This window comes from Centroberyx gerrardi, chromosome 3 (assembly GCF_048128805.1).
Source record: "Centroberyx gerrardi isolate f3 chromosome 3, fCenGer3.hap1.cur.20231027, whole genome shotgun sequence".
NCBI classification, from domain to species: domain Eukaryota; kingdom Metazoa; phylum Chordata; class Actinopteri; order Beryciformes; family Berycidae; genus Centroberyx; species Centroberyx gerrardi.
The window spans coordinates 2,472,400-2,486,239 of NC_135999.1; the positions used below are offsets into that span (position 1 = coordinate 2,472,400).

Here is a 13,840-nt window from a genome sequence, read left to right on the forward strand (position 1 = left end):
TATTTCGTGTAATAGAATAGAATAGAATAGAATAGGGACATTAAGTGTATGTCTGCAATGAAAAAGCAACATTGACTATCTTGTAGTTCAAAAGGGGCGGAAGAAGGTGGAATTTGCGCAGGCGCAGTTTCGGGTAATCCTTGGACAATGCGAGCAGCACCAGTATCAAGTTTGCCAGAATAAATAATTAAACTTCCGGTAATAACTTTAAAAATAAAACCCTTATAGGCGAATGTATGTTGCAACCATGCCCCAAAAAATGAATAATTTGTATAAGGAAGAACATGTAGTAAATTCAAAATGTTTTTTATGAGATGTCATTTTCGATATGATACAATGCAACTTTATTAACTTCCTTGGAGCAATTCCATCTCAGGCTGCAGTTCAAAAGGACAAGACACGAGATAATGAATTAATCATTAAAAAAATATGAAAAAGCTATGGCTATGGAATAAGTTAAATTGAGAGATGAGTTTCGTGCCCAGGATGACAGGTGCTTGGTGTACTCATGAAAAATCCACAGACATAACCTCGGTAGGCAAACTGTTTTACTCAAAAAACGTTGAAACGTCGCGTTGGTCGATAGTGGTTTTATTTTGAAGGTTACAACCGGAAGTCCTTCTTTTTATTGTCGCTAGCTTGACACTAGTCTAGTTAGACGCAGCTGTTGTCAACGTCTCTACATCTACCGGAGAGAGAGGGAGAGAGGGACAGAGAGCTCGGTTACCGTTAACGAGGGCAACGGCAATAAACTCCCTTCTCTACCAGTTTAACTGAACAAGCCAAAGACAGAGGGAGGAGGAGAGACACCATGGAATATATCCCAGGACAGCCATGGAATAACGGCGGAAAATACAGCTGGCTTGTTGACGTGCTGACGAAACAGGGATTATAACCGTTGACGATAAAAACACAAAACACGTCGGGCTAGTATTTCTCCATCTCCACCATTTTGGTTGTCAGTGATGGAGCACATCCGGACGCCCAAGGTAACGGTTCGGCATTTCAGCCCTGTGACTTGATTCTTTCTATCGTCCTTTGTTTTTAACCCAGCGGTGCCCATTCATCCTCTCATCCCTCTGTCCTTCACACGGTACACTAGGTTCTCCCGCCCTCCCTCTCTCTATCTGTCCATCTACCTTCCTCCATCCATCTCTCCTCCTCTCACCCTGTCCCCGATGTTACAGAGCTGATTAATAGGCATTAATGTGAGCCGTCCCTCGCGCTGTCTATTATCGGACAGCTAGCAGGTAGACGTCCATTTGATCTCGCTAGCGCTGGACAGTTCCTTCTGTTTTCCCGGCTCCTTAAGCCTTGCATCAGTGTCGCTGCTGTAGCCCGGGGCATCGTTTGATTAACGAATAGTTAAGGAAGAGATGTTGTGAAAAGACCAAAACAATACCAGGCGTAAAGCATTACCCTGTCCGATAATGGACCTAGGGGTTCGATTTGGAGAGCGCTGCGTCGGCAATCGTGCATCACGCGAAAAATATACGTAGGTTGCATAAACGAACATTAGATACGCGGTTTTACAAGTATTTTGGCATCGCTAAGTAATGTTTTGTATGCGGGTATACTTACTAAATTGACCAAGTTATTTTTTGGAAAAGCTGAAATCTCGCCAGAGCTAACAAAATTGTGTCCGATAATGGACGCAGGGCCGTTACATTGTGAAACCACGTAGGTGTAACCACAACTGGTGCATCTGGCTGTTATGATGCACTTGTGCCCCTGCTGTTACAGACGTTCTATTAGTAATATCACGCAGGGCATATGAAACGACCCCATCTGCCCCAAATTACCTGCCCCCCTCCCTATCTGCCCAACCATGACGGTGCATTGTGATGGTAACCACCATTTTCCTCCTGTCTACCATTGTGGCAAAGGCAGACAGGTCCCCCTTTTACCACATCATCATGGTCTAATGGTGTATATTATAATAGGCCACAAATTAGTTAATAGGGCAGAGCATGCATAAGCCTACATACTGTCTGTGAGATTTATGATACATGCATTACATGTAACATGCATCTACACACATCTACATACATAACCAGATGCCTACACTAGACAAGAGGTTTGATGTTACACACACACACACAGACACACACACACACACACACACACACACATTGGCTCCATGCAAAACAATTAGTTACTGAATGACCTTGATTCTCAGACACACTTTAATTTGAACCCACTGAACATCATCACGGCAGAGATACTGTGTTATTAAACGCATGCTTATCGGCTTGCCTAACTACCTGTCACTGTGTGTGTATGTGTGTGTGTGTGTGCCTCCGATAGGTGGAAAACGTGCGTCTTCTGGACCGCTCGTCAGGCCAGAGGAAGGCCAGCGTCGGGACTCTCTACCTCTCCGCCACACACACCATCTTCGTGGAGAACAACCCCGAGACCCGCAAGGAGACCTGGGTAAGCTGAGATGGCACGTTATCCTTAGGAGTGTGTGTGTATTTAAGAGTTTCCGAGACAGAGGGCCGGAAGATGCCTCCCTTCCCCCGTCAAATCCCCCCTGGGAGGGAGGCAGGAGCCCGCCTCCTCCCTCTGGATCTGACTAGATAATAAAGGCATTCAGAGGTGTCGGATTTCACCTAACAGGCGACGAGTGCGTCTGGATTAGCAGGAGCGGAGAAGACGGATTCCAATTAGCTCGTGTAAATTGGCTGAGAAAGCATCCTCTTCTTCTTCTTCTTCCCCTTCTTCTTTCATTTTCTTTTTAGAGGGATTTGGGATTTAATGACAGTTAAGGTTAGGTCGTACTAGAATGTCCTGAGTGTGTAATAACGCAGGTGTGTGTGTGTGTGTGCCAGGTGTTACACAGCATGGTGAGCAGTGTGGAGAGGCCGCCCACCACCCCCGCGGGAAGTCAGCTGATCCTGCGCTGTAAGGACTTCCGGGTCATCCAGCTCCTCGTCCCGCAGGAGAGAGACTGTATGGACGTCCACGCCTCCCTGGGCAGGCTGTCACGACCAGGTGTGTGTGTGTGTGTGTGTGTGTGTGTGTGTGTGTAAGTGTGTTTGAGTGATTGTATGGGTGTACGCACCTCCTTGGCCAGGCTGTCAGGAGCAGGTGTGTATGTGTCTGTGTGTGTGAGTGTGTGTAAATGTGTGTGAAATGTCTTCATTGGGTCAATTCTCTTCTCTCCTCTCCTCTCCTCTCCTCTCCTCTCCTCATTCTCTCCATCCCAGAGAAGTACAGCGAGCTGTACTGCCTGTCCTTCAATCCCAATGTGAACAAAGAGGAGAGGGCGGAGTCGTGGAGCTTCATAGACCTCGCGGCCGACTACACGCGGATGGGCGTTCCCAACAACCTCTGGGTCACCACCGCAGCCAACAGCGAATACAGGGTCAGTCTGACTCTCCACATTTACCTTTTAGAGCGTAGGCAGACACTCGTATCCAGAGTAACATCCAACCAGAGCAACAGTAGATGAAGCTTCATTTCCTGGATCGCCAACCTTATAAGCCACGTAGAAAAAGTATCTTTTTCAGCAAGACAGGAACAAGATCAGGTGCAAGAAGAAGAAGAAGAAGATAGGTTAGAGGGGGGACTTGAAGTGTTTTTTTGAAGAGATGAGGTTTCAATTCATGGCGGAAGATAAGAGAGTGACTGTAGTCCTGATTAAGGTGGGCTTTGAAGTGACTTTTAAAGTGCTACTTGTAGGATTTTCTCAGTAATATATCATTCTCGAATAACCTTTGTCGAAAAAAGATTGTTTGTGAAGTTAAAGCAGCCCCTAGTGCTTTGACTCATTCTGTCACATGGAGTCATTTTGGAGTTTGCAAGCTTGATTTGCTGTTAAATCTTTGTAACTTGACGTTTTGACCTTTTCAAAGTAAGAGGGGAAACTACAAAATGTGCTGATAGAGAGCAGCTGTAGTGTGTAGCACCAACAGTCATTGTCCCTATTAATTAACATATTTAGAGAAAATCTGGCATGTGATATCATTGATTCACATTGCAGTATGGCTTTGGTCTGATCTGCATTAAGGTCATGACTGCAATTACTGCCTTGTATTGTTGCAATGTGGTGGTTAACTCTTGCCCAACACAGGAGGCAGGTTGGGAGTCAACTTTTACTACTGCTCTACCTCTACTAAAGACACTCCAGCTGTCCACCCATTCTTTATTGCTGAGTGTAGTGAGTTTGTCTTGTGCTCAGGACATTTACACGGTCATAGATAAGATAGTACACGCGTCCCTCCAGCCTCACGGACTGCTTATCAGCGACTAGCTCCTCCAACATGTGTAGCATGCTTCAGCTCTCCCAAGGCGAGGCCATAGAGCCGTAGAACTGGGTTTCAGCTCAACCATGCAGGCCTACAGCTTGCTCTATATCTGCAGATTTTGCACAGCCTTCATGATACTGATGCTCTGCATATAAAGTGCCTATTCAGTTTTTAAATACTAGATATTTCAGATGGGACTAATTGAAGGCAAAGACAGTTTTTCTACCATGTGTGGACAATAATAAAATATCATATGATATTGCAAAACCAACTCCAAATCATCTCCCATAGTCAGCCTTATGAAGAGATTATATTGTAAGTTGGAAATAGAATGACTGAATATTTTTCAGTTTCAGTTGTGTAATTGCCTGTTTTAGAATCTTTTTACTATTCACTTTGTTCCAGTCACACAGCTCAATGGATCATGGAAAAATATTTAAATGACTTTGCATTAGAATACAACGCCACAGTATTATAATGAATTGTATTACTAAGAGGACTATACAATGGTACGAGTGACAGTAGTAATAGTATAGGGTGGACCTTTTTTAAGCAGCAGGGTGGCCTACTGGTTAGATCAGTGGTTTTGAACCTGGGGTCCGGGACCCCCAGGGGTCCTTGAGGGGGTTCCAGGGGTCCCAAGGAAAATGAGGAATAGTTTAATGTCAATGTAGTTTAATTCACTAGAGATGATCCCAATAAGAGGATGCATAATAATGATATATATAATATTGTAATCATACATTTCACTCTCACCAGTTATCTCCCCACATACAGTGTAGACAGTTACACAGTTCAATACTAAATCAATAACAACAAAGTCTTCCTATGTGGGACAAAGTCTTAATATTAAACCCTCTCTCTCTCTCCTCTGCCAGGTGTGTGACACGTACCCGTCGGAGCTGTTCGTCCCAAAGTCGGCCACGCCCGCCGTCATCGTGGGCAGCTCCAGGTTCAGGAGTCGAGGACGCTTCCCCGCTCTGTCCTACTTCCACCAGGACACACTGGTCAGTGGCACACACACACACACACACGCACACACACACACACACAGGATACTGGGGGACGGGTAACAAGAGAGACAAGGTGTTTACTGACAATTTTAAAGGATAGGAATATTATGAGAGGGAGGGACGTGCATGGCAATCTGTATTTTACTCAAAAACTCTGTCTTGTGGTGGTGGTGATGATGATGATGATGATGATGATGATGATGATGATGATGATGATGATGATGCTGATGATGAGTTATTGTCATGCAGGCAACAGTGTGCCGGTGCAGTCAGCCACTGTCAGGGTTCAGTGGCCGCTGTCAGGAGGATGAGATGATGCTGCAGGCTGTGATGAAGTCCAACCCTGGTAGTGACTATATCTATGTGGTGGATACCAGGCCTAAGGTAACACACACACACACACACACACACACACACACACACACACACACGCACACACACACACACACACAATCAGGAGTATGCAAACATAGCCTACACATTGAACTGTTGCCTCAGTAAATGACTGCATTTGAACTACAATACTATCATATTTTCTTCTGTCTTCTGTGTTTGCCTATTTGTGTTTTTTGTTCTTGTGTGTGTGTGTGTGTGTGTGTGTGTGTGTGTGTGTGTGTGTGTGTGTGTCCAGCTGAATGCCATGGCTAACCGAGCAGCAGGTAAAGGCTATGAGAACGAGGACCATTACACCAACATCAAGCTGCAGTTCATCGGCATTGAAAACATTCACGTGATGAGGAGCAGCCAGCAGAAAATCATTGATGGTACGAACAGGAGAGTGTGTGTGTGTGTGTGTGTGTGTGTGTGTGTGTGTGTGTGTGCGTTGAGTAAATGAGGAACAGTGGAGAGGAGAGAGGGAAGTGAAAGTTGTAGAAGGAGACGGGGGGAGAGTGAAATGAAGAAGGAGAAATATCCATGTTACCACACGGAGCAAAAATACAGACTTCCTCTGATATTATCTTCTTCTACTCAGCTGTGTGTGTGTGTGTGTGTGTGTGTGTGTGTGTGAACTCTCCCCTCTCTCTCTCTCACGTGCAGTGGGCGAGCTGCGGTCTCCGTCCATGACTGACTTCCTGTGGGGTCTGGAGAACTCGGGTTGGCTCAAACACATCAAAGCCGTTCTGGACGCCGGGGTCTTCATAGCCAGGGTGTGGACACACACACACACACACACACACACACACACACATAAAATCTAGGTGTAAATGCAACCAAGATCTGATCCTTACCAGCTCTAGAGGTGATCAGAGACGCAAACGGAAGTACAAGAAACCAAACAGGCGTCACAATTAATTTGACAATGAGTTACTGATGTTTAAAAATGCCACGTGTGTCATCTTTAAAGATAACTGCTGTCAGTTACGTGTGTTGTCTCCCTCCAGGCGGTGGCGGACGAGGGAGTCAGTGTGTTGGTGCATTGTTCAGACGGGTGGGACAGGACGGCCCAGGCCTGCTCTGTCGCCAGCGTGCTGCTCGACCCACACTACAGAACAATCAGAGGACTTATGGTAACAGGCCAACTCTCTCGCTCTCTCTCTCTCTCTCTCACACACACACACACACACACACACACACCCTGAACCCTGAACCAAATATTGCAGAAATATTGCCGATTTCTTAACATCTCTAAATTGTACAAAAAATGTCCATCTTAACAAATCATTTAGTCTCATATTAAGTATTACAGTCTGACCATGGAGAGATAATTGCACTGGTTTCCAATGTGGTTTCAGGCAGTTGTGTCAATATCTTGAAACAAGGTTTGAATAAAGCAGATCACTTCACCAGTATCAAAAAAATGACACATGATTAAAGGAAACTCTTAAAACAAGTTGATTTGCATTGGAAACAAGCAATTTTAAGACTCGATACCTTGAATATATGACTTGTTAAATATAGATATTTTTGGGTGGAATATGCTTTTGCAGACTTATCAGTACTCATAAAGATAAAATACACACATGCACACACAGTTGGATCTCCATTGACAGATGATGTTAAGAGATTCCTCATTCTAGCACACACACCAATGACTATATTTAATGAGTGGTACAACTCAGATCTCTGACTTTATCCTCTTCTTCTTCTTCTCCCCCTTCGCTTTCTCCTCCCCTCCCTTCCTCTTCTGTCCTTCTTCTTCTTCGTCTTCTTCTTCGTCTTCTTCTTCTCCTCCACCTGTCCTCTAGGTGCTCATAGAGAGAGATTGGGTTTCCTTCGGACACAAGTTCTCCCACAGGTCAGCAACTAGGAAAGCCTGATTTCTACTTAAATAGCGTGTGCACATCATTGTATTAACCTAGTGTGCTATCTTATTTTGTAACATATTTGCATAGACTCGCTTTAATGCAGTTATCTTTGATTTTGTCCACTTTTAATTTGACACTTTTAAATGTCAAAAAAAGTAGCAGTTTAGTGTTTTGATTGCAGTGGAAATGTATAGAGAAACTGTAATATAGAAAGTGTGTGTGTGTGTAAGACAGAGAGAGAAAGACGATGTATTAGACAGAAAGAGAAGCAGACAGAAAAATAGGTTTTGAAGTTAATTTGGAAAATGAGGTCAACAAATTTGGATCAAAACAGTATTTTAAGTCCTTCCAAACCCTTCTCTCAAAAAGTCCAATAAATGTTGTGAAAACTCTCCCAGTGCAGAGAACACAGACTCCTTGTAACCTTGTAATGTTTGAGGTAGATGGGGGTCAGGGTGACATGTGAGGTATAAAGGTATATATCAGGTATAAAGTCAGGAGCGGAATCAATTGAGAAAGATACTAAAGGTGAATGGGAAAGTATCTAGGGGGATTAACTGGGTTTAATGGTGCATTTTCTGCTTTTTAGGGGGATTCTGCCTCTTTTCTCTTGAAGTGGCTGACCACTTTCTGGAGTGTGTGTGTGTGTGTGTGTGTGTGTGTGTGAGATAGACAATAAACAAGAGCGTGAGCCAACAGTTTCCCCCTCTGCCCTGCAGGTACGCCCACCTGGACGGCGACCCCAAAGAGGTGTCCCCGGTCATCGACCAGTTCCTGGAGTGCGTGTGGCAGCTGTCGGAGCAGTTCCCCTGCGCCTTCGAGTTCAACGAGCGCTTCCTCATCGCCGTGCACGCGCACGCCTACTCCTGCCAGTACGGCACCTTCCTGGGCAACTGCCAGAAGGAGCGCAGGGACATGAGGTAGGGCAGGCGCACACACACACACCGGATTATCCAAAGAGACTCATTCATATCAATCATTTATATTAATCATTTATAAAAGTAGTAACTGAAACCATTCAAAAATATGTACATATCTTCCAGTGTGGGTTCCTCGTGTTTCATATGGCCCGTAACAACCTATATACCTAGAATACATACATAGGCCTGGAGACTGTCATTTTATTTTACGGTGTGTGTGTTGTTGTTGACGGCAGGCTTCGCGAGCGGAGCCACTCGGTGTGGAGCCAGCTGTGGAAGGACAGAGCCGAGTACACCAACCCCCTGTACAAGGCTGAGCAGAGCCAGAGCCAGGGCGTCCTGAGACCCAACACCTCCCCCTACTGCTTCAAGTCAGTTACTGCACCAGACACACACCGCAGACACAGCACATACACACACACACACATGCACGCATACATAAAAGAGAGAAGTCTCCTGCAGGGTATCCAGGAGGGAGTCCTTGTAAAGTCCGGAAGAGTTTGAATGTCTTGAATGTCTTTGACTAAATCCTCCGTCTTTTCCTCCTCGGCCCTCCCCTCTCTCCCCCTCGTCGTCCAGGATGTGGAAGGGTCTCTATCACCACGTGGAGAAGGCGGCGCCACCCCGCCAGTCGCCCGCCGACTTCCTGTCCGCCGTGAGGGAGGAGTCCCAGCAGCTGGAGGAGGAGCTGACCAATCACCAGGAGGTACCGCCAGGAGGAACCGCCCACCACCACCACCACCACCCGGGCTCCAGACAAGGCATACAACACACAGACACCCCCCCCCCCACCACCACCACCCTCCTTCCAACACAACAACCCCAATTTCAGCTTCCAGCGTTCCAATAGGACTCTTTGTGATGGGGACTCCTGCAGTGGCCTTTAGCATTGAAACTGGTTGATTAATGAAAGCAGATGGATTTTGGTTCTTCTTTCTTTATATACACCTCGTTATAGAGTGGTAACATAAACAAAACACAGGAAAACCCGCCTGTGTTGTGATTTGAACTCTCACAATATAGAAAAAATGGTAGGCTTTCTAAGTAGAGCAAGGCAGTGAAAACCTTTTTTTATTCAGTGAAATGAGTTGCTTTTATAACTACATTTCCCAGTAGCTTGGAGGTGAATTCTTAAGCCATTGCAAATGTAGATGTAGATTTTTTTACAAAGTAGTTTTCACAAAACTATATTTCTCTTGAGGGGAGCTTTGCTGTCATTCAACCTCTTCCACTGTGAAGAGTTTCCCCAACACTGCTAATTTGGCAGCCTACATCAAATTGAGGACTAAATAGTCAACATAAATGTTTACTGCTTTCTGTCTCAAAGAGTTGGTGTCCAACTGGAGCGTTGCCGACGGTGATAATCTGTGTTAATTCTGTCAATCATCCACAATCCCCGCCTCCTACTCCCATGCAAAACACATATTGAGAAAGTTTGGTAACATTGCTGATAAAGCTCTAAATGAATGACCGGTCAGTTAGTTTAGAGGAAGTAAACTTCCCGCTTTTCCTGCCTGCAGAGGATAGCAGCCCTGACCGGGAAGCCAATCACGTGGGAGAAGATCCAGGTTCCGAGGCGGAGGGCTAGCCAACTGCGGCAGAGGCACCGCGGGCCGGACCCGCCCACGACTCACGCGCCCCCGACCGCCGGCCCCGCCCCCGCCTCCGGACCGCCGAAGGACCCCGCCCTCACCCTGCCTTTGGGACCGGCCGTCCAGGTGAAGGGCCGCGACCCGGACGACCTCTCCACCTGCAGCGACCTGGAGTCGGGCGTGGCCGACCTCAGCAGCCGCTCGTCCAGCGGCGGGGACGACGGCAAGGACTCGGACGAGGCCGCCTTCGCCGCCGCCCGACCGGAAATGGGGCCCTGACGCCCCTGAATGGAAGGATCCGGGGAAGAGGACAAAAGATTCCCAAAAGTAGACTTTCATTTAGTGGGAAAACATGGAATATCCAGGCTGACGGGAAGCGGAAGCACACTATCTGAAGCATTAAAGACGGGTATTTAAACGGACTGACTGGTTTATTTCATAATGGAACGGCCGGTGGATTTTAACACTTGTTTTCCAGAAGATTCCTCGTACATACGCTTCATAGTAGAAGAACTTTGTCTCTCATCTCCTGTCCTTTTCAGTCTAAAGGGAGTTCTAGTATATTAAGTGAGAAAGCTGACTGGCTTTTCCAGCAGGACACATCCTGTGTTTTTATTTTGTTTTGTTTCTTTTTATTTGGAGTTTTTGTTGCACAAGGCCCAATTGGACTACATTTTATATGTGAATGTTTTTTTTGTTTTTTTTAAGCTGAGTTCAGTTAGTTTGTGGTCTGTTTAAGGAGCGCACTGTCAGTGACTACTCAGTGAGTCCTATGGAGGAAAAACAAGAGGTGGACAAATGTCACATGGAACCAGACAGAAATGGCGTACAGCACGGGCGCAATGAGGATTTTCATCAATCTGATGAAACTGTTTTTTCAGTTTTAGTGGGTAAAACATGTCGCTGTCCACGTGAACCAAGCACATTTTTTAAATGTCGCAAAAAATAAAATGCGTTCAGCAGGCTTCCTGAACATAAAACGAAGCTAAGATTTTATCGCATTTTGATATTTCCATTCAGTCTTTCCAATTTGATCCATCACGTTTTGCACAAAACTACTCAGACGGAAGCCCAGCTATAGGCCAATACTCAGAACAGGAGGTCTGAACGGCGATGACGATGTCCACTCCTAGTTTTTCCTCCCAGGTCTTCCTTTATAGTCATCAGTGGATTCAAGACAACTGGAACTGTTACAGCTCCCAGTTGTCTTGAATCCACTATATTTCAGATTCCATAAGTTCAGACACACTGGAAGCAGCAGAACCAACCTGTTTTCCCTTTAAAGGAGATGTTGATAACATACCGTACCTCTAGGTTTATCCTCTAGGATGTGAGACTCGCTCGCTGCTTTTCCACAGCCTTGGACCTAATCAACATGCTCATAACATGGAATTAAAAGCACTGGCCACTGATTTGACACTATGGTCCAGCAGAAGTCAAGAAATGTTGTTTTGTCCTGTAGTGGAAAGCTGGTTCATGAGGTTTCCATTGAGTCTGAGAATCACATCCAAACCTTAAATCACTAAACAGGAGGACAGAAATCTGACCAGAGAGCTGCTGCTGCTGCTGCTGCAGGGGAAAATGTAAGATGTTTTATGTAGTCTAAACACTGGGAAGCCTACGGGCCCACAGACTGGGGCAGGCAAGTTTAGAGGTCACAGGCTAATAGTCTTTGCTAGGATAGTGCTCAAAATCCCTCAGTTCCCTCCCTGACCTGAACTTAGATGAAGCCTAGATCTCACATTACTTTCTAGTCTTAAAACGTTTTCCTCCCTTGTAACTTGTCCTGGTCCTTTCCAAAGCCATACTGCTGTCTAAAAGAAAACTACCAATGAGGGACGTTTTTTAAACAAAAGAAATCATCCTGCGGCAAAGGTGCTTATTATTATCATATTTAGGCTTCAGGAGTTACAGATTGTACAGTAGGTTAACTGACTTGAAATTAGACATGATTTCATTTTGCAAAGTTGAGGTCAAACTGAAGTTCAAATCCAAATGTTGCTGATCCTTCAGTGACACAAATATATTAGGACTCCCGATTATGTGGCAGGCAAAGGAAAATCTTTACAGGAGTCTGCTGAAACCAACCAGTCTGCAGTTTTGGTCGTCGTCTAGTTACAGGAATTAATGTGAACAAATATATTCATGTTTACAACAAAGGCTAAAATATTCTTTTTGTGTGCAATATATGATTTCTGAAGCCATTTAGGTTTTATGTTTCAGTGTACTGTGTGACATTGTAAAAGGACCTGATGTACTGAGTTATCTACACTGGTGAAATAAGTTTTTATCTTCAGACCAACCATATAACCAAGCCCAGTGACGTTTTTCAGACCTCATTATATAGACTGTACATTTGACTGTTGTGTGCATTCAGATTTTAAGTATATAGGCTGTGTCCTTTCAGGTGATCCGTAACATTCACATTCCCAGTGAGATGAATCGAGTACAACATCGGCATCTGAACGCTTCAGTTCGCTTCAGTCTCATGTGGAGGGATCAGTTTCTGTCGAGATGCTTTCAGCATTTGAACAAGCATGTACAGTGTTTGGTGGTATGGCGTCTAAGAGCTGACCACAGCTATGAAAAGGAACCTGATTTTTAACTTTTTGTGACCAAATTCTGATCATGGCAGGCTAAACATACTGAGATTGTGCTTAGACCAGTAAGTTGTGCGATCCTTGCTCAGCGTCTCCACAGAAGAATGGGGTCACACTTGCCAGCAAGCATATTTTGCAATATTTGTGTAAAATATCCTCGCTGTCAAGTTTGACCCCATTCTTTTGAATGTGTTAAACATGATAAACACCTCAAGTCTGGGCCAAAAACTGTTGAGCTAGTGGGTTGGGTTTGTCCTGTGAAAATACATAGAACATGAGGAATCTGAGCCTGGTTTCTCGAAAGACTTCTTAGCACAAAGATCAACTCATCCATACTGGATAAGGACAGTTTAACAGTTTGATATGAAACTGCACAAATGATAGCAGGCATGCTCCTTATTCCAGGCAACACTTAAGAGAGAAAATGATGCTTCAGTTTCTCCCTGCCTCTAGTTAAACTTGAACACATCACCCACTGATCTTAGTGCTAAAGGGTTTTAGGCTAAACCTGAGACATTGTAATCAGAAAGATGTCTATATTGATGTATGAGCGTCTGTCACGTCTGATCGCAACATCCATTTACTCTGAAATGTTATAGTTATATTACATGTTCAACACTATTGCCAGTTGGTGTGTATACCAGCATCCAACCGTGTTAGCACAGATTTTTACATGTAGCCCCATTTCTAACCTTGGATTTAAAGGAACAATTTTGGGGGAATCATTTACCATTCCTATTGCCCACAATGGATCTTAGGAATAATGCATTAGTTTCATCCAATTGCTACTTCCCAACAGTAGTATTTCTCATGAGTGCACTGAATATGAAACACAGGGATTTTTTGACGCCCCCTTGTAGGTATACCGATACAAGTGGGCAAATCAGATTGACCCAGTGTGTGATGGGTCCTGTCACTGTACTGCTGCAGCACACCTGTGGGTGACAACCTTGACTGAATCTAATGAGCTACAAACCCCTGAATCCTCCTGACCTGTACCTTTCACTGTAGCCTGTGGTGTGTATGTGTGTGTGCTCTGTATCCATTGATGTAAATGATCTATCAATAAATGCACTGTTAAAGGGAAAGAACAGTAATGTTGTTTGTACCGGGTCTGATTTGTTCTTTAAGCAGACAGAGAGAGAGAAAAAAAACACATTCTGTCTTCTGAGTGTAAATATCACAAACACGAGAGGTTTATTCTAAACGCTTTATTACC

General features: G+C 44.8%; 1 protein-coding gene across 1 annotated transcript; it reads left to right on the forward strand.

Annotated features, from left to right (window-relative positions):
- Positions 1-965: 965 nt before the first annotated feature.
- mtmr7b (myotubularin related protein 7b) lies at positions 966-10,300 on the forward strand. The gene is made up of 14 exons (XM_071899407.2): positions 966-989; positions 2,308-2,433; positions 2,832-2,994; positions 3,210-3,367; positions 5,129-5,257; positions 5,513-5,647; positions 5,895-6,027; positions 6,302-6,411; positions 6,646-6,771; positions 7,450-7,499; positions 8,229-8,429; positions 8,666-8,800; positions 9,009-9,135; positions 9,950-10,300. Exons 1-14 carry the CDS (start codon positions 966-968, stop codon positions 10,298-10,300), a joined length of 1,968 nt encoding a protein of 655 aa, XP_071755508.2.
- The last annotated feature ends 3,540 nt before the right edge of the window (positions 10,301-13,840 follow it).

Bases quoted from the DNA above. Each gene is read 5' to 3' on its own strand.
- mtmr7b (XM_071899407.2), top strand. From the start codon at position 966: ATGGAGCACATCCGGACGCCCAAG. The intron at 8,801-9,008 runs GTCAGTTACTGC...CTCGTCGTCCAG, and splicing joins ACCTCCCCCTACTGCTTCAA to GATGTGGAAGGGTCTCTATC. The intron at 9,136-9,949 runs GTACCGCCAGGA...TCCTGCCTGCAG, and splicing joins AGCTGACCAATCACCAGGAG to AGGATAGCAGCCCTGACCGG.